The following is a 25429-nucleotide window of genomic DNA, read 5'->3' as shown; positions in this document are numbered from 1 at the left end:
GTTGTGGAGGATCTTGAACTTAGGGCCTGAGTGCTGTACCTGAGCCTTTCTGTGCTCAAGGCTAGCACTCTACCACATGAGCCACAACGCCACTTCTGGTTTTTTGAGTGGTTAATTGGAGGTAAGAGTCTCATTGGGATTTTTCTGCCTGGGCTGGCTTCGAACTGTGATCCTCAGATCTGTCTCCTGAGCAGCTAGGATTACCACCAACACCAGGCCAGTTTTCACACTTGAACACTATAAATAAATTACTTTATAACAAGGAGGTCAGGCTGGGAATGCGACTTAGTGGTAGAGTGCTTGCCTAGTATGCATGCAGCCCTGGGTTCGATTCCTCAGTACCACACAAACAGAAAAGACTGGATGTGGAGCTGTGGCTCCAGTGGTAGAGTGCTAATCTTGAGCAAAAGAAGCTTAGGGACAGTGCCCAGACCCCATGTTCAAGCCCAGGGCTAGCAAAACAAAGCAAGTTCTTCAAATCCTAAGCACCCAGTCCTGAGTTCAAAATAAATAACCAAAATATGGTAGGTTCAGGGGAGAACTCAAATGGTGTAATTCTTTATAAATCCAACAAAATAAATACCAGAAAATGGGTACATGAAAAGTGTAAGCAAGATTAAGGGAAGGGGAGTAGATGTATGAAAGGGTGAGAGAATGTAATCATGAAGTTCAATGCATACCTACAAAATTAAGAAAATTGTGAGGAAGGGGTTTGGGAAGATATGTTGGAGAATGATGAAAGGGGTAACATCAATTAACATGCATGTATTCATTAACTCAGCAATGGAATGGAATGAATTACTGACAACCACAACATGGATGGCGTTCTGGGCAACTCCTTTGTACAACTACTCAAGTAAAAACATAATTAAAAACAAGGAGTCCTTGCATCACCCACCACCCATCTTTTACAGTTGGAAGGTGAGCTTTCCTATGGCTGATATACCTTAAGTTTCAGCCCAGATCTGATTGTTGCCAGATCTAACCCACCCCTGCCTCAGCCCTCTGACCTAAACCAGCAACTCCAACTTGCTTTGTCCACTCAACACTTTAGGGGTTTCAGTTACAACTACTTCAAGTGGTCCCTCATCTCTGGGCATGGGATGGCAAATACATCTCCATGGCCCTCAAGCTCCTAGTCCAAGAATAAGATCTTTTGTTGAGTATGTGCCAGTACTGGAGCTTAAAATGAGGGCCTGGGTACGTTCCTTAAGCTTTTGTGCTCAAGACTAGTGCTCTACCATTTGAGTTACAGTGCCATTTCTGGCTTTTTGGTAGTTCATTGAAGATAAGTCTCACAGACTTTCCGGCCCAGGCTGGCTTTGAACCACAATCCTCAGATCTCAGCCTTCTAAGTAGCTAGGATTATAGGCGTGAGCCACCAAGCCTGGCTAGGATCTCCCTCCCAATACCCACTGCCAGGTAAGTTCCTTACAGCTGGGTATGATTCAGACTCCTAGCAGGATCAGTAGGAGCCAAAGCTCCTGGCTCTACACTATAACAGCTCAGCTCAACATGAACTGAGCTAGTGTACAGGGAACAGGAAAAGAGCAGAAAGGCCCCTTCAGTAAGGCTGGCCCTGACTAGCCAGCAAGCCCCTGGAGTAACAGGCCCAACCTGTAAGCTGGCAGTCTCCTCTTCCAGAGCCTCTTGGCTTTGACAGTTTCCTTTATATACACAGAATCAGACTTGCAATTTGCACTTTTTTCTTCTTGGTGCTAGTCCTGGGACTTAAATTTGGGGACTAAGTGCTGTCCTTGAGCTTTTTGCTTAAGGCTAGTGCTCTACCACTTGAGCCACAGTTCCACTTCCTGCTTTTTGGTGGTTAGAGAGTCTCCTAATTAGCTAGGATTGCAAGTATGAGCCAATTTGTCCTTCTGATCGTCTATTGCTTGCATCTCCCAAGGGTGTGGGGCTTATAGCAGCAAAGACTTAACATGCTGATTTACTCCCCACTCTTTTGCTATTGTTCAAAAGACACACCAAACAGATGTGGACTTTCCCCCAAAGGAATGCTTTATTGACAAATTTCCCATTATGCACTGTAGGAAAACACACCAGTGACCTGCACTCACACTGCCTACTCACACAAGTGAGTTCTTAGTCCTGGAAAATGGACACCAAGTAGGACTCTTCTCCAGCCATGTGTGTATTTCAGTCCCCCAAGGGTGTCCAATGTGGCCAAAGCACTTGTCATGCTCGATCAACAGGATACTGTGAACTGAGCAGCCATTTCCCCAGGAAGAGGACACAGACACGCACTCAGCAGGTAAGGTTTCAGTGCCCTGCTAAGACACATAAGCACAGAGCTTTCCCTGTGCCCCAGACCACACCACTCAACTCAAAGGGTCCTGGTGTAAGAAACTTTGTCAGGGTGCAGAAATTTTTAAATGGGGAAGAAATTTTTGCAGTTTTTGAGTAAAGATTACAACAGGGTTTTTTGACTGACTCATAAACTCATCCTTGACCTAACCCGTGGGGCTAGTTCTGCTTCTCATTCATACTGTATGCAGTAAACAGGCAGGCCAGAGTCACCACCTACAGCTGGGCCAGCCAGGCCAGGTCCAAGGAAGGAAGCCCTGTTTGGGGCATGTACCTTTTCATGGGACGCTAAAGACAAAGCTACCCTTCTCTTACTAGTCCGCTGGCCCCACAGGCACATGAGGTTGATGGCCAGTGCAGGGAGTCAGTGTGAGTCTTTGAGAGAAGCAGGTTTTGCATACAAGGAGAAATAAAACACATAGATTGGTAACAAACAGGCAGGGTGCAATAAGATCCTCATGTAAAATTCTACAGAGTGCTTAGAACCCATTAAAGAACTCTTATTTTATATATATAAAAAGATTATAAACAAAGCATAAGGCGATATAAGGCTTGAATTTCAGTTTAAGTCCAAAGAAATATTCCCTAACAATGAGGCTAAAGCTGTTTTGCCTAATTTTAATTTTTGAAAAGTCTGTTGCATTTAAAAAATAGTAAATCTGTTTCTGTCAAAGCCAGGTCATTAGTGTAACAATCAGGCAGCAGCTGACAATGTTTCCTTTCTAGAGTCTCAGAAAATGAACAGTCTTTCTAATCTAGCATCTCAAAATATAGCCTTTGACCAGGCAGTAAATCTCATATGAATATATTCCCTTTTGAGTTAAGGAGGGAAAGTTAGAAAATGTCACTCATTTATACTCACAACACTTCCTCCTTCAATGTTCTAGTGAGCTAATTTTCAAAGGAAGTGTGGGCTTTGGCTCAGTACCCCTCCACCCTGCCCACTTGCTGTGGCCCTAGAAAGGATGGCACAGTGATCTGCTTCATCTATGAACTTTAGTGTAAAACATCTATGTACAAGACTGTGTTCTCTAACTCATGCGAAGGCAGCAGCCACAGCTGCACGCAGACAAGCATGATTGTCCTCAAAATCAGCTCTTCACCGGCCCTGGCTGGTGGCTCCGTTGCAGAGTGGCAGATGTGAGGAGATGTGCTTGCATGTGTTCTGTGGCTGGTGAGCTCTTCCAGGCTCTTAGAAAGGTGAGTGATCCGGCAGAGATTGGTCACCACTCCCCGTGGGGGAAGGGAGGTTGTCGCTGCCATTCTCTTTGCCACCCACGACCTTAGACTACAGAAGAAAAAAGATCAAGAGAGAAAACCTAAGACAATTGCACATACACGGTAGGTACTAGCCCATGCTGAATTCTCTACATAAGTTTATGCAGTGTTAACACTGCTCACAGATGGAATGGATTGAATTACTTACTGACAGGCAACCAAAACCTAGATGGGTCTCTGGAAAACTATACAGAATGGAGAGAGCTAATCCCCAAAGGCAACATACTGTGAGATTCCACTTAAGAAACTTTCTTTAAATTAAAAAAAAAAAAAGGTACACAGATTACGGTCTGCAAAGCAGGGGCATGAGGAAGTGGGCATGGTTATAGACACAAAGTGTGATCCTGGTAGACAGACATTTTGTGTCTTTGTGTCCTGGACATGAGACTGCACCCAAGTTCTGCTGGATGTTATCACTGTAGGAAATGGCATGAAGTAAAGGGTTCAAGGAACCTCTGTATGACTTCTTGCAACTTGAGTCTACAACAATAAAGAAGTTGATGTGAGAGACCATATCCCAATCCCATTATGAGAACCAACAGTCCAGGGACAGTTACCTTTATGGTCCCCACTCGGTCTTCAAATGACTTGAAGGTTGCAGAGTTCCTTTAAAGAAAGAAGGGAGAGGTGTTTGTGTGATGAGCAACTGCAGTGCCACTCTCCTTAATCGGAAGAACTTTAGGGCTAAGATCATGTCTAGATAGTTCCCTAACAAGAACCTGAGCTCCACTGCAAAAACATAACATGTCAGAAAGGGAGTGGGGGAGGCCCTGGCAGAATCCAGCCAGGACCACTTCAGGAAGGCCAAATGTCACACAGGAGCCATCCATATCCCCTGACCATGTTCCGGGCAAGGTGTTCCATACATCCCAGGCAGGGTTGAGATAAAGTTCAGTGGTAGAGCATTTGTTTAATACATACTTTAGGCCCTAGATTTTGTCCACAACATTGGGAAGTGGAGGTGGAGAATCCTTGGCTCTTCCATACTGGGATTATGGTAAGGCCCATGGCCTTCATGTATATGAAGTCAAGTAATAGGAAAGCAAAGGACAGTTCTCTAACTGTGGAGGTGTAAGGAAGCAGGTAGCCTCCACCCCACCAGTCCTCAAAATACCAAGTCCCCAACAGAGTCTCCATGACAAGAATGGGCTCTGCAAAGTGGTTTTGAGGAGGGACAGATCATGCTACTGTAGTGTTTCCATGGGGCTCAGAGGCATGAGGACTCTAATGGGAGCCCACTTCTGAGTACAGCTTCTCTGTCCTCTTCTCACTGATCCCTTAGGCACCCAGGACCAAGTTTGCAAAATTCAGGATAGGGGTGCTATGCAGGCCTCAGGAAGAGTTTCATTCCTTTTAGCTCTTCCTTGCCAGCCTTTAGCTAAAAGGAAGCCACCAGGGGAATGACCCTGTTACTGGGGAGTTCCCACATGGGGAGAAACAGAAGTACTTGGTATAATGACAGAGCTGCCCTGCCCCTACCCAGGGGTGACTCTGGAACCACACAAGTAAGCATACTTTACCTCATGGCTGGCATACTTATCGAGTGGCGGATGGAATAGCTGCTGCTTGGAAGCATGGTAGGAGCAGAGAAAGAAGTTAAGTTACCGAAGGGAGCTAGATCAGCACAAGCTGCCAGCCTAGGTTATATATAAACTAACTTATAAGTGGGGGAAGTGGTAGGGCCTTCGAAGGGGATACTGGCCCCTCTGGACAATGTCCAGAAGGAAAATTGCCCTAGGCTCCTCTCCTGCCTCCACAGGAGGTATCCAAGGCTACCAGAGGAAGAGGGTTAAAATAGGCAAGTTGTGAGGAAACCTAAGCCTGGAGCTTCTGGAAACATTCAGTCCACAGAACCTTCATATACTCACACAGCAAGATAAATGATCTCTTGGTCAAAGAAAAACACTCCCAGTAATTTAAGTTAAAATATTTAGTCACAGATTTCTAGATTTGGTAATTGGCTTCCCATAACCAACAAGGATATGGCAATGCTACACAGTATTGAAGGGACTTCTGTCAGGATTACTTAAAGGCAATTAAAGGGACTAATGAGAGAAAACACAGCTTGAGGGACAGGATTGCTCGTCATGAAGCAAGGAAACAGGACTTGGGATCTGAAAGGATAGAGAACAGAGGGCTAGGGTCAGCATCACCATCGACAGGCGAGTGCCTCTCTCCAGGAATAAAATCAAAACAAACACATTCACAGTGTCAGGCCAGGTCCACCACACGCTGTCCAGCAGCAGGCACGCAAAACATGTCCATCAAGCACCCAGAGTAGACATATTTGCTAAGGAAGCCAGGGATGGCAGCCCTATATGGACCATGATGCTTTCAAAGCAGCAGATGCCTGGTGGGTGCTGCGGTGCGGTGAGTTTTTGTCAAACGGGCTCACCCACCTCCACCCAGCACAGCTCCCAAGGAGCCCTGCCTCAGAGAAAAGCCTTCCACAAAGGTATCCAAGATCACTCTTACCTAAAGGAATGGGAGAACGGATGAGCCCTGGATGGTGGCAGCAGGAAGAAAGAAGAAAGGCAGCATTAAGCAAAGGAGGCCAGTACCACATAAGACAGCTTCCACTCCCACAACTCCCTAGGCCTCTCTGCTCATGCTTCATAAGGCAGTGTGAGCAGAAGAACACTCCAGCTGCTCCTCTAGTACCCACACCAGCAGAAATAGAAGGACATGGTACTCCACAAGAGGCTTATGGGAGAGCAGTCAGCAACTAAGCAGCCCATAATTCTCTATTTCTGGGCATAGTCTCGTGTATGAAAGGCTCCGTGTCCACACTGGAGGTCAGGAGAATGTACTACAATGAGACTGGTTTGTACTACCAGAAAGCTGGTCTGACACTATGTCCATGGAGTGGCCTATGCTTTCTAAAACTAAACGGAAATAAAAGCACCATAAAAGGACCTAAAACACACTCAAGGACAAGTATTTCTGCTCTAGGCTCTGTCACCTCAATCAGAGGCCAGCCTGTGCAAGAGTGGCTGCTGGGGTAGCATTTTTGGCCATTTCTCTACAGCACAACCAGACTTCCACCTTTAATGTGCTTAAAGCCAAAGAACGCCATTCCCAACATGGAAGGAAGCCCTAAAGAATGTGCTCAGCACTACCTGGATGGAGGTGAGATTGGCTCCTCTTGTACCAGGTCACTTGGGCCAGTGGGAACCCTAGGATAAGCCATTCTGACACAAATCCAGTTCCCGCTCCCTGTCCCCATCACTTCTAGCCCCAGGCACATCAGAGGCCCTAGGGAAGCAATGGGCCTCTGGAGAGGCCCATTGTGGCCTTGGACCCAAGGGTCAGAAAGTGCCACAACAGATCATCTACCTGTACTCACACTGGCAGTCTTCTAAGTATGTCATTCTCAAGAAGCCCTCAACTCTCAAGCCACTGTCACTAAACTAGGAGACTGAAGGACTTTGGCCTCAGAAACTACTGTGAACATTTGGTGAGATGATTGGTATCTGCCATGGCCCCAAAAGGTCAGAGTTCACACAATTAGTACAAAGACTAACAAAAGTGCCCTTTCCAGGAGAGACACCAGCAAATGAAAAAACTCCTTGGGCACTTTAGACATAATCAACCATCTGAAGAGACAGTTCTTTTTTTTTGGCCAGTCCTGGGCCTTGGACTCAGGGCCTGAGCACTGTCCCTGGCTTCCTTTTGCTCAAGGCCAGCACTCTGCCACCTGAGCCACAGCGCCACTTCTGGCCGTTTTCTGTATATGTGGTGCTGGGGAATTGAACCCAGGGCCTCAAGTATACGAGGCAAGCTGTCTTGCCACTAGGCCATATCCCCAGCCCTGAAGAGACAGTTCTTCTGAAGCCCTTGCTCACCCTGGCTGGCCCAATTCATGCCAAAGCAGTGAGGCCAAACATCCAGTCAAGACTATCCTAGCATTAATGCCTGCATATGGTTCACATTTCCATCAGTACCCAGGGCTTGCTCTATATATTTCCACCTGGATGCTCTCAACAAACTCAGAAGAAAGTGAGAACACTTAAATGAGTAAGCCACCCAGAAGTAAAAGAGTGGTCCTCATGGAGACAGGCACTTGTGTACCCAGTGCAGTTTGGGGTAAGATGGACATGTTCAAGAAGGAGTGGGCAGCACCTTTTCAGTGGTTCTGAGAACTCTGCCTCACTTCCATGTTAGTCCCTGAGAACAAGGCCAGGACAGCAGTGGCGTGACCAACTGTCACCAGGCTTACCACCATGTAGCTTGGCCAGCCCTAGGCCAGGCAGACACCTTAAGGAAACATCATGCTGAGGACTGCTCCTACAGACAGGCTATGCTCTGCCTCATCCCCTCTGGGCCCTAATTTCCAGGCCACATCACTGCCTTTGACAGAGTCCTACTGGAAAAGAGACCTAAGCATCCAGAGCTACACTGAAGACTAATGATCCCCTCAGGAATACAGAAGTGACTAAAAGCAGACAACAGGAAGCAGAGAACCACCTCCTTCCCCCAAAAGTCCACAGGCAGATTGATCCAAGCCTCAAGGGTAAACTCTGAGTGTTGGCTGCAAGTGGGCTTCACAGAGTCTCTAGACTATTTGACCAGGCTGAGGGTCTCACCTCATGTCTCCAAGCTTTCTGCTGATAGCAGAGCTTACAGTGGACAAGGCAGCAGATGTCTTCTGTCCAGCCTGTGAGAGGGTTTCCTGGGTCTTCTTGTAGCTAGGAAGAAGACATACCTGTTAGAACCACCAAACAGCAAGGGCAGCTATGTAGCCAAGAAAACAAAGCACAAAGAGAACACTCAAGGGAGAAGAAGGAAGGAGTCTGGCAGGTGGTAAGCACTAAGTCAGAGTCAGAGGGGGCAGTCTTCTGGCTCCTCTGCCCCCAGGGGTTTTAGCTCTACCTGGACATCATCTTAAAACTTAGTTCTGGCCTTCCCACAGCACCTAGGATTGCTTGGGAAATGCAACACATGCTTGCTACAGGGAAAACAGGCCACAGAGGTACAGGGTCTGAAAGCACACCAGTGCATTAAGAAAATGGTTGAACAGACAAAATCAGCAAGCAAAGTTCACAGCTCCGGGACCAAGCAAACACAACTCAAAGTGTCCCTGTCTCTTTTTCACAAAAGCTCAACTGCATCCAGGGAGGATGTCCCCAATATAAGCTGGCACCTATGTGGTACCTTCTCCAGACTGAGGAGTCCTTCACTCTCTGCCCTGTCTGATAACATCCTTCCAGATGTACCATTCTCATATCCTCTCCAGAGTATAATAATGTGGTCTTAGCACCATTTCCTGCCCCTCAACAATAATAGGAGGAGTTTAAGGATGGTAGACTATCTGAGGCTTGCCAAGAAAATCAACACCTAAGGACTCTGACTCTTGCAAAAGACCTAGAAGCCTCCACAGTGACAAAACCTTTGACCAAGCCCCAAATTTAACACATTTAGGTCACAGAGCCTCACTAAGAGAGGCTGGAAGAGCTTAGAGCTTAGTGGACTAGGTGGGACTTATGAGGTCACCTAGCACAACCAGAGCAACTTGAAGAGTTTATTCCCAGAAAACTAGGTCAAGCCTGAGGGACAGCAGCTGACCAGCCTCCCCAGAAGATGAGGCTCCTCCAGTCCCTGTTGATGTCATCAGGTCACAGCAGGCACCTGTAACAGCCTTGCAAGACCTTCCTCTCATTCCATTCTCACTCCCTGCAGGAGACTGTGAAAGCATCTGTCAGCCACAGACCAAGTAGACTGACAAAGGCTGGACAAGGGTATGTCTGGCAGCCTGCAGAAGACTATTCTGCTTTTTTCTGGCCTGGCTGGCATTATCTGTGCCTGTCACCTGGCACTTTCCTGACAAAGCCAGGGAAGCAAAACTATCTGTAAGCAATAAGCAGTATGGGAACCAAGGATTTTTTTTTTTGGTATAAAATACCAGGTTGTGGCAACTAAGGACTGCAACATTTAGTGTAGAAATACAAATTTAGGGTCTCCATCCCCATTAAAAAAAAGAGGAGAAATGCAGCAATATAGCAGCTTTGATGATAAATACTTCTAAATCTCAGAACTTGGGAGGCTGAAGCAAGAGGACCTTGAAGTTGAGATCAGCGTGGGCTAGCTCTGTCTCAAAGGAAAAGAAAATAGAAAAATCATCATCCCAGATCTCCACCTCTTTCCCGAGCTCCAGTGCTGTAGGACTATTTTGAGAACCTTGTGCCCTCAGACATACAAACACATATACTTATTGGTGCTCTGGAAATCACTACAAGACAAGAATGAGAAGGCTGAGCTTGTAAGTGAATACTGGGCTATGCCTCCCAGGGAAAGTTATTTAGACTTGTTAAGAGAAGAGTCCTTTCAAGGATGCCTCATTCCCAGTAGGACTAACCGGAGGTTACAACCTGTCTGGCCAGACAGACACGTCCACACCTAGACCATCTTGTCTGCCTGCAAAACTAGAAGTCACTGCTTGGTTGACACTTTTTTTTTGGTCGGTTGTGGGGTTTTAACTCAAGGCCTGGGCCCTGTCCCTAATCTTTTGCTCAAGGCTAGTGCTCTACCACTTTGAGCCACAGCTCCACTTCTGGTTTTTGAGTGGTTAATTGGAAATAAGAATCTCTTGGGGAATTTTTTGACTGGTCAGGCTTCTTTGAACCACACTCAGTCCTCAGAACTCAGCTTCCTGAGTAGCTAGAATTACAGGTGTGAGCTATAGGCACCAGGCAATGGCTGACATTCTTTAGCTATGCTGCCACCTATAGCCCAAAGAATTCAAATGCATCCACTATAAACTGCAGGCTTTAAGATATATCTATATAAAAAGAATATAACAAGGTAAGTTTCGTGACCCATAGAAGTTGGCTGTTCCCACTTACAGAAGTGGCTAGCCAAGAAAAGGAAGTCCCAGAGGCATCTCAGCTACAAAGAAGACACACAGCTTCCTGAAGTCGAGAGAGGAAGACATCACAGCACCTACGGAAGCCCTACTTTTTATTCTTGCCCTCCAAAGGTGCTACAGGCTGAAAAGAATCTAAACACATAGCTCATAAAAGTTCGAGAGCGGAGGTGGGAATATGGCCTAGTGGTAGAGTGCTTGCCTTGTATACATGAAGCCCTGAGTTTGATTCCTCAGCACCACATAAACAGAAAAAGCCAGAAATGGCAATGTGGCTCAAGTGGTAGAGTGCTAACCTTGAGCAAAAAGAAGCCAGGGACAGTGCTGGACCAGAGTTCAAGGACTGGCAGGAAAAAAAAAAAAAAAGTTCAAGCTCACCTTTCCCTGCACAAGCTACAGGTGTCAAATCCTACCAGCAGCCTATTTCCTGAAGTCTAACCAGAATAGGTCCCACCCAGGCAGAGGATTCAGCATTTCAGTTCCTGGCCCTCAAGCTGCACTGTGCTCCTGGGTTCTCAGTGCAGAAAAGTCCCCAATTACAGAGATACCATCATGACAGCTTTTACCAACAGTCACCAGTGAGACTCCAGGGGATGGGATAATGCTCGGAAAGGGGTGTCCCACCAGCCACATTTAGACACTGAGCCTCACTTCCCTGAGGAATCAGAAAACCACCTGAGGTAGTGTTCCAGCAGCTCTATGTCAGACAGCTTCATGCACGCACACACGCACACACACACACACACACACACCCCTCTCAAAATGATCTTCTTAGAGTCTGCTTATGAGCCTGTCCAGAGCCCTAGCAGAGCCACTGCTTAGTGCAACCCTAAAGGCAGTCCCCCACTCTTCCCTCATGTCCCTGGAATACCTAGGGCAACAGCTGGCTAAGCTGTCAGAGCTTCCGGGCACCACAGGACACTAGACCCAAAGGTCCCACACACAGCAAACCAAGCTGGTCCCCAGGGACCTTCAAGGCAAGTCCAGCAGCATTTCCTTCAGACCAAGTGTGCAAGGTCCTAGCCATTCTTGTTGTTTTTTGCCAGTCTTGGGCCTTGAACTCAGGGCCTGAGCACTGTCCCTGGCTTCCTTTTGCTCAAGACTAACACTCTGCCACTTGAGCCACAGCACCACTTCTGGCCATTTTCTATATATGTGGTGCTAGGGAATCAAACCCAGGGCTTCATGTATAGGAGGCAAGCACTCTTGCCACTAGGCCATATTCCCAGCCCCACTAGCCAATCTTTACAATAGCATTCCCTTTAAAACATACATTCCTCTACTTCGTGACAGGACACAATCATCAGTACCCATAAATGATGTGCTATTCTCTAGATTAAGGAGGCATTCTGCACTTAGTTCTGCAAGCACACAACTGTCCACACATGGTATGTACAGTGCTGATACTCCACGTAATCGATGGTACAGTAGAGGAGACAACAGGACTTCAGGATCCATCAGTTTGGCCCACATAGTCCCACCCAAACTCCCCTCAGAACAGCTGAAGCTCTAAGACCCCCCACAGCTGGTCTGTGCAAGAAAAAAAGACAAAAATTCACCAACAAGACCTGGGAGCCAGTGGCTAATCCTAGTTACTCAGGAGGCTGAGATCTGAAGATTGCTATTTGAAGTCAGCCCAGGCAGACAAATCTGGGAGACTTTTTTTTTTTTTCTTTTGCCAGTCCTGGGGCTTGAACGTAGGGCCTGAGCACTGTTCCTGGCTTCTTTTTGCTCAAGGCTAGCACTGTACCACTTGAGCCACAGTGCCACTTCCGGCTTTTTAAAAAATATATACATATGTGGTACTGAGGAATCAAACCCAGGGGTTCATGTATACGAGGAAAGCACTCTACCAATAGGGCATATTCCCAACCCTGAGAGACTTTTGTCTCCAATTAGCCAACAAAAAGCTAGCCGTGGAGGGACAGCAAGTTAGAGAATGCCAGCCACAGGCAAAAAAGCCGAGCAAGAGCTCAAGCCCTTGAGCTTAAGCACCAGTGCCAGTACACAGAAAAAAAAAAAGAGTGTGGTCACTGGCACTGAGTGAATCTCAGCTACTGTACCCTGTCTCACATAGCCCTATTTGTACTTAGAAAGAGAAAGATAGGCCAGGAGCTGAAAGAAAAAGAAAAATAGCCAGTGAACACTAAGAGAGGGTTGATACCAAGAGTATATAGCTTCCCTGCCCCAGGGAGAGTTGAGGGACAGGGAACTGCGGAAGTCAAAGAAGGGCACTAGCAGCCCAAGTACTCACAGGTCAGACTGGGTCACTTTCTCATTCCATTCTCCAAGTTTCTCAGAGGTTTTCACATAGCTAAAAACAGAAAGTTTGAATATTAAAATGTCCCATCCTCCTTCCTTGAATGGAGGAATGTGTGTTGTATCAGAGGAGTCCTGTGGCCACACAATGGCAAAAGGCTGCACTGCCAAACTTCAGAGCCGAGTCACATGTCAAGTCAGAGGTCTTGGGTTGTGACCTTATGCTCATGAGAAGAACTGGTGTCCATTTCAACAAACAGAAGTCATTTTGATTAAAGGCTTAAGTAGTGCTTCAGCCAATCAGGACCCTGAAATTCTTTCTTCATGTCAATTTCTGCTTGGACAACTAGTATGTCCATTCACCTTCTTAAACATATGTAAACTTTACATTCTGAATAGACAAAAGGACAGTCCCTACATGAAGGACTGAAGGCCTCTGGGTATCACTGCCAGAAGGCTCACTCAGTACCCACTGCTGTAAGGGAACTCATTCATGCCCAAGCACTCACACACACCCCATTCCAAGAGAGAAGCATACTCCTGGGAGTGCTTTCTGTGAGGCTGGTCCTACACATTACAGACTTGTACATTATGCCACAGCAGGGGCAACTTACTATGGGGCTGGTACCTACGCATTAGAGACCTGCACATCATGCCAGCTCCTGGACAGGTTCTGCTTCAGCCCATCTAAGGTAGAGAGGCCCAGCCTTCTTTTCAGCTCTCCACAGTGCCTTTCCTTGGCTGCCAGGACCTGGCGCAGAGTGACAATTTCTTCTTCTACCTGAAAAACATGCAAGTGTCATGATAAGTCATTGCTATCAAGGAAAGTGACCAACATCCTTACACATGCTACATTGAGGTTTCCAGAATTACTTAAGAATTTCCCACTGGAATTTCCCGCTGGAAGTGGTGCTATGGCTCAAGTGATAGAGTGCTAGCCTTGAGCAAAAAAGAAGCTCAGGGACAGTGCCCAGGCCCTGAGTTCAAGCCCCAAGACCAGCAAAAAAGAAAAAAGAAGAAAAAACAAAGGATCCTATTGTAATAGCTGTTTTGCTTATTTGGTACCTTCTGGAAAACCATTCATTCCAACTTTCCACCCCCAAGCCACATTGTTCTGCTGGGGCTGCCAATCACTACACAGGCCCCTGCCCCAGCAATCTGAAGTCTCTCTCAGGATAACCAAGAGAGAACTGTCAAAACTCTTCCTGGGTCCAAGTGTCAGGACAGAAGCTTCTTCTTCCTCTGAGTACCCTATCTGGCTTGGAAACAGTACTTAGAAGTGCTGGCAGCATGGCCCCTACTGTGCCTGGGGAGAGCAAGGAGGCAGAGCTGACAGGAGGCTGAACCCAGCCTCCGGTGACAAAGAAACACCTGTGCATGAGTACAGCATGGCTCCTGCTGTACCCCAGCAGATCCTCTATACAGTGAGAACAAGGCAAAGGCAAAGGCAAAGGCAGAGCCAGAGTCCACAGGATGAACCCAGCCTCAGGTGACAGAGAAGTTTCCAAGCCAGGCTAAACAGAGCCAGGATGGCCCAGCTTTTGGAAAGATGTAGATACATTTTGTTGTTTAGCCCCAGGGGAGCCCTGCTCCTAGTGCTCTGTTTATGTATAATGGTTTGCTGAGGCTTGCTCTCCACCCAACAGGTGATCTTTGTCTTTAAAAGCTTGATGCTAGCTCTGTCCCTGGATGCAAGTTTTTGTAATTGGCAGGCCTGCAGACCTCTGGCATCCCAATAAAGACTCCAAAATGAAATTAATTAATTTTTAAAAAGAACATCTGTTTCATAGCTCAGCTCTAGGCCCTGGCAAAAGCCAGCTACACAGACTAAAAAGTAAATTCCCTGTTGTATCTTAAGGCAGCTTGAGGTGGGTTACAGAAGACTTGATTTTTTTTTTTTTTAAGTGACTAATGAAAGGAGCCCTCTTTGGAGCTGTTCTGTCATAAAAGCTTCAGTGAATATTTTCACTTCCTATGTAAATATTTATGCTAAAAAAAATAAAATCACACACACACACACACACACACACACATCCTCTCTACCCCTTTTCAGCCAGGCAAAGTGGTGAACCCTTCTAGTAAAAGCTACTTAGGAAGCTGAAGCAGAAGGGTCACTTGAGCAAACTGGGGTTGGGGCCAGTTTGAGCAACATAGAAAACATGATTCAAGTAGAAGAATACTCCATGACTGAAAAGCCAAGCAAGAGTCTGAGGCCCTGAGTTCGAGGCCTTGTGCCAGTATAAAGGAAAAGAAGGAACAAAGAAAAATGAGTCTACAGTGTAATGTAATCCCACTTCTTGGGAGGCAGAGATCAGAAGGAACACAGTTTAAGGCCAATCCAATCCCCCCTCCCCTGCCAAAAAAAGCTGGCAAGAGACACCATCTCAACAAACAAGCTGGGTGTGGTAGTTCATATCTGTAGACCCAGATAATTGGGAGGCATAGGTAGGAGGTTGAGGTCTGAGACTTACCCAAGACTAAAATGAGGGGAAAATACCTAAAGTAAAAGGCTGGCGGCAGGGCTTGAAAGGTAAGGCACCTACCTACAAGTTTGAGGCCCCAAGTGCAAACTCAGCAGAACAGTGGTTTGGTTTACAGCAATAAAAAGAAAGAAAGGGCTAGGAATGTGGGAAAGTGGCTTAGTGGTAGAGTGCTTGCCTAGCATGCATGAAGTCCTGGGTTCAATTCCTCAGCACCACAGAAAAGGCCAGAAGTGATGCTGTGGCTCAAGTAGTAGAGTGCTAGCCTTGAGCAAAAGGAATCTAAGGACAGTGCTCAGTCCCTGAGTTCAAGTACCAGGACTGGCAAAAAAAAAAAAAAAGAAAAAGAAAAACAACTTAGGGGTTGGAGGTATGGCTAAGGTAGGTAAAGCAACAGCCAATGGATAAAAGCATAAGATCAAGAGATCTTTGAGTCCCGGTCTTGGATTGAAAACAAACCAACAAAAACAAAAACCTTAAGGCCTGCTTATCACCAGGTTCTACTTTACTTTAGGAAGCAGTTGAAACAAGAAATGCTCACCTATGGCCAAACCATTGTCACAATCATCCAACAACAGAAGCAGCGACCTGAACATCACACATCTGGTATGATGACCAACAGGGTTCAACAAAACACCCACAAATTAATTAATTAAATTTGGGGAAGGTCAATACTAGGGCTTGAACTCTGGGCACTGTATCCTTGGCTTCTTTGTTCAAGGCTAATATTCTACCACTAGAGCCACTTTTCTACTTTCTGCTTTTTGGTGGTTAGCTGGAGGTAAGTCTCATAGACTTTGATCCTCAGAGTCAGCCTCCTGAGTAGCTAGGATCACAGGCATGAGCCATCTGTGCCCAGTTCAAATTGAAAATTTTTATCTTATTTTTGGTGCGGGTCCTAGTGTTTGAACTTAGGACAAGCTCTATCTGGCTTTTTTTCTTGCTGGTTAGTGGACTTTTCTGCCTAGGCTGGCAATGAACTGCAACCCTCAGATCTCAGCCTCTTGAATACCTAGAATTACAGGTGTGAGCCACTGATGTCCAGCTCAAATTGAAATTTTTATTTTTACTTTTTGCCAGTCCTGGGGCTTGAACTCAGGGCCTGGGCACTGTCCCTGAGCTTTTGCTCAAGGCTGTCACTCTACCACTTGAGCCACTTCCGGTTTTTTTCTGTGCATGTGGTACTGAGGAATCAAACCCAGAGCTTCATGCATGTTAGGCAATCACTCTACCACTAAGCCACATTCCTAGCCCTCAAGTTGAAATTTTTAAGTGACACAAAACTTCACCTTGAAATTCAACTCTGACAAAAAGACTGTGCTCAGTCTCCAAGTCAACATATTCCTTTTTTTTTTTTTTTTGTGCCAGTCCTGGGCTTTGAACTCAGCACCTGAGCACTGTATCTGGCTTTTTTTTTGCTCAAGGCTAGCACTCTGCCACTTGAGCCACAGAGCCCCTTCTGGCCATTTTCTATATATATGGTACTGAGGAATCGAACCTAGGGCTTCGTGTACAAGAGGTAAGCACTCTTGCCCCTAGGCCATATTCTCAGTCCCCACGTCAACATATTCTAAAATCAAAGTGGTCACCCTGGGATTCTTGTTCTTTTCCCAGGACCAGAGACCCTGTGTGATGGCCCTATGGTCTGAAAGCTGTTGCTGAAGCTGAAGCCCAAATGTTTTAGATGATTATGCTCTGATTTAAGCCTGGATGGGAGCACATCAAAACTGGACTGACCTAGCTGGGAATATAGCTTAGTGGTAGAGTGCTTGCCTAGCATGCATGAAGCTCTGGGTTCGATTCCTCAGCACCACATATACAGAAAAGGCCAGAAGTGGTGATGTGGCTCAAGTGGTAGAGTGCTAGCCTTGAGCAAAAGAAGCCAGGGACAGAGCCCAGGCCCTGAGTTCAAGCCCCAGGACAGGCAAAAACAAAACTGGACTGGCCCTAGAGACAGAGCAAAGGACTGCAGCAAACAAAGTTCCACACTTTGCCTGGTGAGATACTGGGGGTGGGGTGGGGGTGTTCATCAGTAATTGTAAAAATTGAAGTGAGTAGCTGGTAAAATTCTATTATCAGGTGGAATAAAACTCTTGGAGGTTAGTTTGAAAAAAAAATTATGATTAGAGGGCTAGGAACATAGCTCAAGTGGTACTGCCAAGCAAGAACAAGTCCCAGAGTTCAAACATCAGCCACACACACAACCTAGTGCAAACAGATTTGTAAGGTTTTATTTTGTTTGGGTGCAGTACTGGGGCTTAAACTTAGGGCCTCTCATTCTTGCTTGGCTTTTTTTTTTTTTTTTGGCCAGTCCTGGACCGTGGACGCAGGGCCTGAGCACTGTCCCTGGCTTCTTTTTGCTCAAGGCTAGCACTCTGCCACTTGAGCCACAGCGCCACTTCTAGTCATTTTCTATATATGTGGTGCTGGGGAATGGAACCCAGGACTTCATGTGTATGAGGCAAACACTCTTAACACTAGGCCATATTCCCAGCCCCTCAAGGCTGACTTTCTACCACTTGAGTCACAGTTCTACTTGTGGCTTTTTGCTGGTTAACTGGATAAAGTCTCTTGGATTTGTCTGCCTGGATGGCTTGAACCTTGATCCTCAGATTTCAGCCTCCTCAGTAGCTAGGATTACAGGCATGAGTCATTAGTTTGAACAGCAATTTGTGAGGTTTTAAAAACAATTGTCAAGTGTTAATCCTAGCAGAAAGCATGCCTAACGAGGCATCTGTGTATGGACATTCTCCTCATAGAGCACCTATAAGGTACCAGGCCAAGGCGGGAGGATGAGATCAGGCCCTGCCTCCTCTGCCAGATGGCTGAGTCCAATCTCTGGAGCGAGGAATATACAAAGAGATGGGTGGGAACACAGAATAGGTAGACAGCCACCTAAGCAATTCCTCTACAGTACTGGCAATGTTCTGTGTCTTCAACTTAAGAGCTTAACTCATGATCACAGGATAGACAACAGAGCTGTGGCACCTTGACAAGCTCAGCCCGGAGCTCCTCCTCCTCCGCTTCGGTCAGACCCTCCACAGCAGGAGTCCGAGCAGCCCCACCTTGGTCAACAGGGACGTCGGTCATGAAGTCAGACAGCATACCTTTGTTAGGAGAATTCAAATTGATGTCTGTCAGAAACAAAATGAGGTCAGAAGGTGTCAAATAAGTTATTACTCTGTTGAAAGAAAGCCAAGAATGGAAAGCCAAGGAGAGAGATGTTAAGAAACAATAATGACCAATGACACCTGCTCTATGAAAGGCCTATGAAGACAGTTTGGGCATTGGATGGAAAGCAGCATTGATGTTTCAGACATCGGAGATACAAACACACCATCTTATGCTGCTGGGACATGAGAAACACAGGCCAAGCCAGCTAAGCCTTAATCTAGTGCGAGTACCATCTTTCCTTGTAGGAAACCATTGCTTTAAAATAAAAGCAAATACAAAACTAAAAATAAAAGCAACCAGAAGTAACCAATTTTCCATTTTTTAGAATGAAGAAACAATTAGTTAGAAAAACAGTGAGTATCCCTTTCCACTCAAATGGCCTGCCAGAGACATAAAAACAATATGTGTTTGGGACTGTGAACGTGGCTAGTGGTAGAGTGCTTGCCTAACATGCAGGAAGCTCTGGGTTCAATTCCTCAATACCACATAAACAGAAAAGGCCAGAAGTAGTGCTGTGGCTCAAATGGTAGAGTGCTAGCCTTGAGCAAAAAGAAGCCAGGGACAGTGCCCAGACCTTGAGTTTAAGCCCCAGGACTGGAAGGAAAAAAAAAGGGGGGGGGGAATAGACTACAAAATCAGGGGAGGAAAACATTAAAAAAATAAAATAAACAAGCTGGGTACTGGTGGCTCACACCTGTAATCCTAGCTACTCAGGAGGCTGAGATCTGAGGATCACTGTTCAAAACCAGTCCGGGTAGCAAAGTCCATGAGTCTCGTTATCTCCAATTAACCACCAGAAAACAGGAAGTAGCACTGTGGCTCAAATGGTAGAGTGTGCTAGCCTTGAGCTGAACAGCTCAGGGGCAAGGGGCAGTGCCCAGGCCCAGAGTTCAAACCCCACAACTGAACAAAAAAATAATAACTTGAGAGTGACAGAGCAAGTGAGTCTGATGATGGTTCATAGTATGCATGCATGGATATGCTAAAACAAACCCCTCTTGTACAAATTAGTGAGGCTAGTAAAAATGTGGAATTAGGTAGGTGCTGGTGGCTCATGCCTATAATCCTAGCTACTCAGGAGGCTGAGATCTGAAGTTCACAGTTCAAATCCAACCTGGGCAGGAATGTCTGTGAAACTCTTATCTCCAATTAAGCACCAGAAAACCAGAAGTGGCTCTGTGTGACTCAAAGTGGTAGAGCACTGGCCTTGAGCAAAAGAGCTCAGGGACAGCGCCCAGGCCCTGAGCTCATTCCACACAACTTAAACAAAAGTGTAATAAAATATATGTGCCCAGTTGTTTTTTGTTGTTGTTGTTTTGTGTTTTGTCAAGGCCTGAGCACTGTCCCTGGCTTCTTTTTGCTCAAGGCTAGCACTCTGCCACATGAGCCACAGCGCCACTTCTGGCCGTTTTCTTTATATGTGGTGCTGGGGAATCGAACCTAGGGCTTCATGTATACAAGGCAAGCACTCTTGCCACTAGGCCATATTCCCAGCCCCCCAGTTGTTTGTTTCTTTCTTTCTTTCTTTCTTAGGTTGTAAGGCTTGAATTTAGAGCCTAGTTTTAGCTCATTAAAAAGAAAAACTAGGGCTGGGATGTAGCTCAGTAGCAAAGTGCTTGCCTAGCAAGTGCAATGTCCTGGGTTCGATCCCCAGTACCAAAAAAGAAAAGACAAAAAAAATACAGTTTTTTTAAAAAAAGGAAAAACTAAAAAATATAGAATACTCTCAGTTCTGACTTTAAGGGCAGGGGTGGGGAGGTGAGCTGGTCCAAGGCTTGAACTCAAGCCTGGGCACTACCTTTGAGCTTTTTTATTTGCTTGCAGCTAGCACTCTACCACTTGAGCCAGTTCCACTTCCAGCCTTTTTTTTTTTTTTTTGCCAGTCTTGGGGCTTGGGACTCTCAGGCCCTGGGCACTGTCCCTGAGCTTCTTTTTGCTAGCATTCAATCACTTGAGCCACAACGCCACTTCTGGCCTTTTCTGTTTATGTGGTACTGAGGAATCAAATCCAGGGCTTCATGCATGCTATGCAAGCATTCAACTACTAAGTCATATGCCCAGCCTGCGCCCCCTTCCAGCTTTTTGATGGTTAACTGAAGATAAGGAGTCTCATGGACTTTCCTGCCTGGGCTGCCTTTGAACCACATGTGATCTTCAGAACTTAGCCTTCAGGTGTGAGCCACCGATACCCAGCTCCAATTCTCACTTTTATTATTTTTTAAATATTTTATTATTATTAAGGTATACAGAGAGGTTACCACTTAAGTCAGGTAATGCATACATTTCTCTTTTTGGACAGTGTCACCCCTTCTTTGCTTTCTCCTAGTTTCCCCATCCTGTCCCTGTCCACAGGCTGTATAGTTCATTTTCCACATAGTGTATACTGAATACCATGGCTGCATTTGCTTACCCTTGCTTTCTGAACCTGATTCTGATTTTATTTTTTCGATCATGGGGCTTGAACTCAGGGCTGAGCGCTTTCCCTGAGCTTTTTTGCTTAAGGCTCGTACTTTACCACTTTGAACCACAGATCCACTTCTGGTTTTCTAACAATTAACTGGTGATAACAGTCTCATGGCTTTTCTTGCCCAGGCTGGCTTTGAACTGTGATCCTCAAATCTTAGCCTCCCGAGTAGCTAGGATTACAGGAGTGACCCACCAGCATCTGGATCCAAATCTGATTTTTAATTGAGATCAATCTGATATTACTTCATCATTTCTATCCAATGTTAAAGCTACTCAAGTTCAGTACATTCTTTGAAATTCCTACAACTTTTCTCACATATTTAAAAGGGGGGGGGAGGGCAATGGCTCACGTCTGTAATAGTCACTACTAAGGAGACTAAGATCTTAGGATAACAGTTCAAAGCCACTCCAAGCGGGAAAGTCCGTGAGATTCTCATCTCCAACTGACCACCAAAAAGGCCCAAAGTGGAGCTATGTCTCAAGAGGCAGTCATAGCCTTGAGTAATAATGCTCAAGGACAGCACTCTGATCCTGAATTCAAGCCCCAGGACCCGCACCAGAGGGGAAAAAAAAAAAGTGAAGGTCATCAAAACAGTTTCTGCCTGTGAAGCTAAAACTGGGTCCTATAGAAACTACTCCCAGATACAAACTAGGCAGTTATCAAACATGTACTAAGCAACTTATAGTTATTCTACATGATAACAACCTCATTGCAACCTCACGGGTAGAAGGCATTCAAATCCCAAGCTCAAACCCTAGGCTGAGTCTAGGACTTGAATGTAATACTTACCAAAAGTATTACAGAAAATAATTGAGGAGCTGGTGCCACAGACAAAACTAGTGATCCAGAGCCCTCACCCCTGGGAACTCAGCTTTAAGACAGTATATTCAAGGCAGGCATGATGGGGCCGAGGCTCAGTAGGCCTGTAATTCTAGCTACTCAGGAGGCAGAGATTGGGAGGATTATAGTTTGAGACCAGCCTAGGCAAAAAATATTGGGAAAATTCCATCTCGACCCAAATCTGGACATAGTGGTAGAGGTTCTATAAGCTAAATTACAAAGAAGGCCAATGATAGGATTGTGGGATCTGAGGCCAGATTTCACATGAAAAACAATGAAAGCAAAAAAGGACTAGAAGCATGGCCCAAGTAGTAGAGAACCTGCCAAAAGAGAGAGAAAAAGGAGGGAGGGAGATAGGAAAGGAAGAGAGAAATAGAAAAAGGAAAAAAAGGAAGAAGAGCAGAGAAAGGAAGGACAAAAAAAAAAAAAAAAGAAAGCAAGCAAGCTGGTGCCTCAGGAGGCTGAGGATCTTAGTTACATAAGCCATCCCAGGCAGATAAATTCGAAAAACTCATCTCCAATTAGCCAGCAAAAAGTCAGAAGTAAAAGTGTGGCTCAAGTAGTACAGCACCAGCCTTGTTTGAAAAAGCTGAGCAAGAGGTGGAGGCCTACATTCATCTGCAAAATGGAAATAATACAAGGATAAATCCTCTCAATGGGTTACTATGAAATTATAAAAAGTGAGAAACAGCTTAGGGTCTGGCACCAGTTAAGTGGTCAGTGTTTTGTGTTTTGTTGTTACTGTTTTTATGTGGTGCTGAGGACTGAACACAGGGCCTCACACATTAGCCAGGTAAGTACTTTACCACTGAGCTCCAGTCATACACCTGTAAGATCAGAATCTAATTAATGATAGTGGTGTTTAAATCAGAGATGCAAGTGAAATAATAAAAACTACTGAATTTATCAGAGCTAGAGACTTTCAATAGGAACTATTTATAGACAGGCATCAAAAGTAGAAAAACTACCCCACCCCACACCACCACAGGTGGCTCACGCCTATAATCCTAGCTACTCAGGACATCTGAGGATTGCGGTTCGAAGCCAGTCCCATCAAGAAAGTCTATGAGACTCTTGTCTCCAATTAATCACCAAAATGCCAGAAGTGGAGCTATGGCTTAAGTGACAGAGCTCTAGCCTCAAGCAGAAAAGCTGAGGGAACAGTGCAAGGCCCTGAGTTCAAGCCCCAGAACACACACACGAAAACATCCAGTATCAAAACTTGAGAATTTTACTTCTTAACTGATATATTGATGCAGATCAAGCAGTAGAAAGGCTTCCTGAACTTCTCTCGTAGCTAATGACAATGCAGGAATGAATTCAGTCAGAGCGGAAGACTTTGTACTACTTTCTCGAGACTTTACTAAGTCCTGAGCCTTCTCCATTTCCCACAGAGGGGCCATTACATACTGGCCTCGAGTGTGTGTCTGTTCTGGAAACCGGCCTAGAGTGCTGGGTGTAACCAACTCACCTCACCTTCGCCCCATGAGGAAACCCTAAGTAGACCGGGCTGAGAGCAACGTTGCCACCCAAGGGGCACTGGGCTGAACTGGGCTGAACGCGAGGAACAGCCACAACGCCTCGGCCTACGGCCAATGCCAGATGGGGTTCCCACGGGGTCCCTAGCGCACAGACCAAGGGCAGTGGGGCCAGCACGGGCCAGGCAGGCGGTGCGTAACGAGAGCCACTCTGGGAACAAGGGGTCGGCGCCTAGGGAACAGACCTCGGAGCGGCCCGAGATGCGCACTGCGACCACCCTAAGTCTCGGGGCCCAAGACCCAAGCCGTGATGGGCCGTGAGGCGGAGACCCAGGAGAGCGAGAAGCCGACACCCCGGAGTCGGAGTGAGGGCCGGCCCGAGGCCCATCTGTGCAGCGCTGGGCCTGGCAGGTACCTTGGCCTGCGGAGTCCATGGTCCGGCGGCGGCGGAGCGGCAGCTGGGGTCGGAGTCGGGGTCTGTGGGCGCCACAGAAGCGGAGCTGCCAGCGCCGGGCGTCGCCGGCCGAGTACACACCAGCCAGCGGAAGTGGTGGGCCCCGCGGTGTCGCGTAATTAACGCTGCGCCAGCCCACTTCCGCTCGGGCCGGAGCTCGGTTAGTGCGCTCCAACCTGATAGGCCGAAGCTGTAGCGAGGCCGGAAGCCGAGACGGAGGGGCCGCCTCCCAGGCCGACTCCACCCGCGAGACGCACAGGTGGCCCGCGGAGCGGCGGAGCGGCGGAGCGGCGGAGCGCCTCGCGCGGCCCGGGTCCCGGCCTTCGGCACTGCGCGCGGCCCGTCAACGCTCCGGCCGCGCTCGTCGGGGTCAGAGCCTCCAGGGTCCGACCCTTGACGTGATCCTTGAGGTCAGCCTCACCCCGACTTCTGTAAGAACTTCCGTAAGTTCTTTTCTCTCCCTAAGAACTTCCCCCACTCTGTCCCGGAGCGAAGGTGGCGCCGAAAGGACGAGATGGAGATTCGTGCTCTCCCCGGCAGGCGCCGCTGCCCTCCCGGCCGGCAGGACTCTAGGACTCCTGGCCCCGCGCCTCCCAGACCGCCTGGTCTTGAGCGTGCAGTTCACACCCGCACAAAATGCGGGAGCCCGCGCGGATTCTCAGGCTCGGCGCTGTGGGCGGGCGCCCATGTTTTCTCGCCCTTCACAACCGCCGATGAACCACAGCTTATAGTTGAGGAAATGGTCATGCAGCTAGCCGAGGGGCTGCCAAGAGTCCACAAGCCTTCAAAAGGCGTAGTGGCTCACGCTTGTAATCCTAGCTACTCAGAAGACTGAAAGCTGAGGATCGCGGTTCGAAGCCAACCAGGGCAGGGAAGGCCGTGAGACTCTTACCTCCAGTTAACCTCCAGAAAGCGGATAATGGAGCTGTGGTTCAAGTGGTAGCAAAAAAACCTCAGGAACGTTACCCGATCCTGAGTTCCAGGACACACACACACACACACACACACACACACACACACACGAGAAAGAGAAAACAGTCTCATAACTTTATTTGCCTTCTATTTACTCCTGGAATGAAATCCTTAAATTGAGTTTTCAGAATTGATCCTCCTACGCTGCACTTCACCCTTTCAGCCAGGTCCCTGCAGGTACAGTCCCCAGACATCAAAACCTACCATTCACTGCCCCTCCCTTTACTTAGCTCCCAGCTCCACAGGTGTAATCCATAGCATGTCTGTATCCTGTTTTGGGTTGCCCAATAACATGTCTTCTCTGCTTGCCTCCCTGCTCAACCCTACCTGGCCATCCTGTACACGTAACTGGAGATGACAGGGACAACCAGTGATCCCTGCTTTATGGGGTAGCTGCCTCACAAGTGGTAGTGAGCAGAAAGTGCCTCATTCTGTGTTGTAGCCCTGAGCCTTGAACAAGATCCAGGCCTGGCCCAAGAGGAGACACCAGTAACAACTGGTTCATGTAGGTATCTTTAGGACCCATGCCACCCTGTGCACTGTTACTTTTGAATCTTCAGTCCCTTTGGTCCCCACAGAATGTGTAGGTGGGAAAAGAGCCCTGCACAACATCTGGGAATATCCAGTTGCTGAGTCATGTACTATATAGCCCTACAGTACCATTGTCTTCTTCGTAGCTAGAGACAATTGTACACACTTAACACTCCGCAGATAGACCCGTTCCAGGAGCCATACTGGAGCCCAGCCCAGTGAAGGGTGCCCCCGCATGGCCCCACAGTTTTTATGGGAGCATTTTGTTTTGATTAGATATCATCACACAGCATTACCATAAATTAGGTCAGG

At 47.0% G+C, this 25429-nt stretch overlaps 1 protein-coding gene across 5 annotated transcripts; it reads right to left on the bottom strand.

The window, feature by feature from the left end:
- Positions 1–1993: 1993 nt before the first annotated feature.
- On the bottom strand, positions 1994–23751 carry Tpd52l2 (TPD52 like 2). 5 transcript variants are annotated; one of them, XM_048349767.1, is made up of 9 exons: positions 23576–23734; positions 18190–18335; positions 13354–13502; positions 12717–12776; positions 8187–8288; positions 6076–6102; positions 5121–5162; positions 4158–4206; positions 1994–3610 (listed from the first exon to the last, which is right to left on the bottom strand). In XM_048349767.1, the coding sequence occupies exons 1-9, from the start codon at positions 23592–23594 to the stop codon at positions 3515–3517; spliced, it is 690 nt and encodes a 229-aa protein (XP_048205724.1). In that variant the 5' UTR covers positions 23595–23734; the 3' UTR covers positions 1994–3514. The 5 variants fall into 5 exon arrangements, with proteins under 5 accessions (XP_048205724.1, XP_048205721.1, XP_048205722.1 ...); XM_048349764.1 differs by lacking the exons at positions 5121–5162; positions 6076–6102 and having other exon boundaries at positions 23576–23732; XM_048349765.1 differs by lacking the exons at positions 5121–5162; positions 6076–6102 and having other exon boundaries at positions 18190–18308; positions 23576–23731.
- Positions 23752–25429: the final 1678 nt, after the last annotated feature.

Source organism: Perognathus longimembris, chromosome 6 (assembly GCF_023159225.1).
Source record: "Perognathus longimembris pacificus isolate PPM17 chromosome 6, ASM2315922v1, whole genome shotgun sequence".
NCBI lineage: Eukaryota > Metazoa > Chordata > Mammalia > Rodentia > Heteromyidae > Perognathus > Perognathus longimembris.
The sequence above is the reverse complement of the archived record's forward strand: the minus strand, read 5'-3'. Positions and strand labels throughout refer to the sequence as shown.

Bases quoted from the DNA above. Each gene is read 5' to 3' on its own strand.
- Tpd52l2 (XM_048349767.1), bottom strand. The intron at 12,777-13,353 runs GTAGGTACCAGC...TTCTGTTTTTAG, and splicing joins GATGTGCAGGTCTCTAATGC to CTATGTGAAAACCTCTGAGA. The intron at 4,207-5,120 runs GTAAAGTATGCT...CTTTCTTTAAAG, and splicing joins ATAAGTATGCCAGCCATGAG to GAACTCTGCAACCTTCAAGT.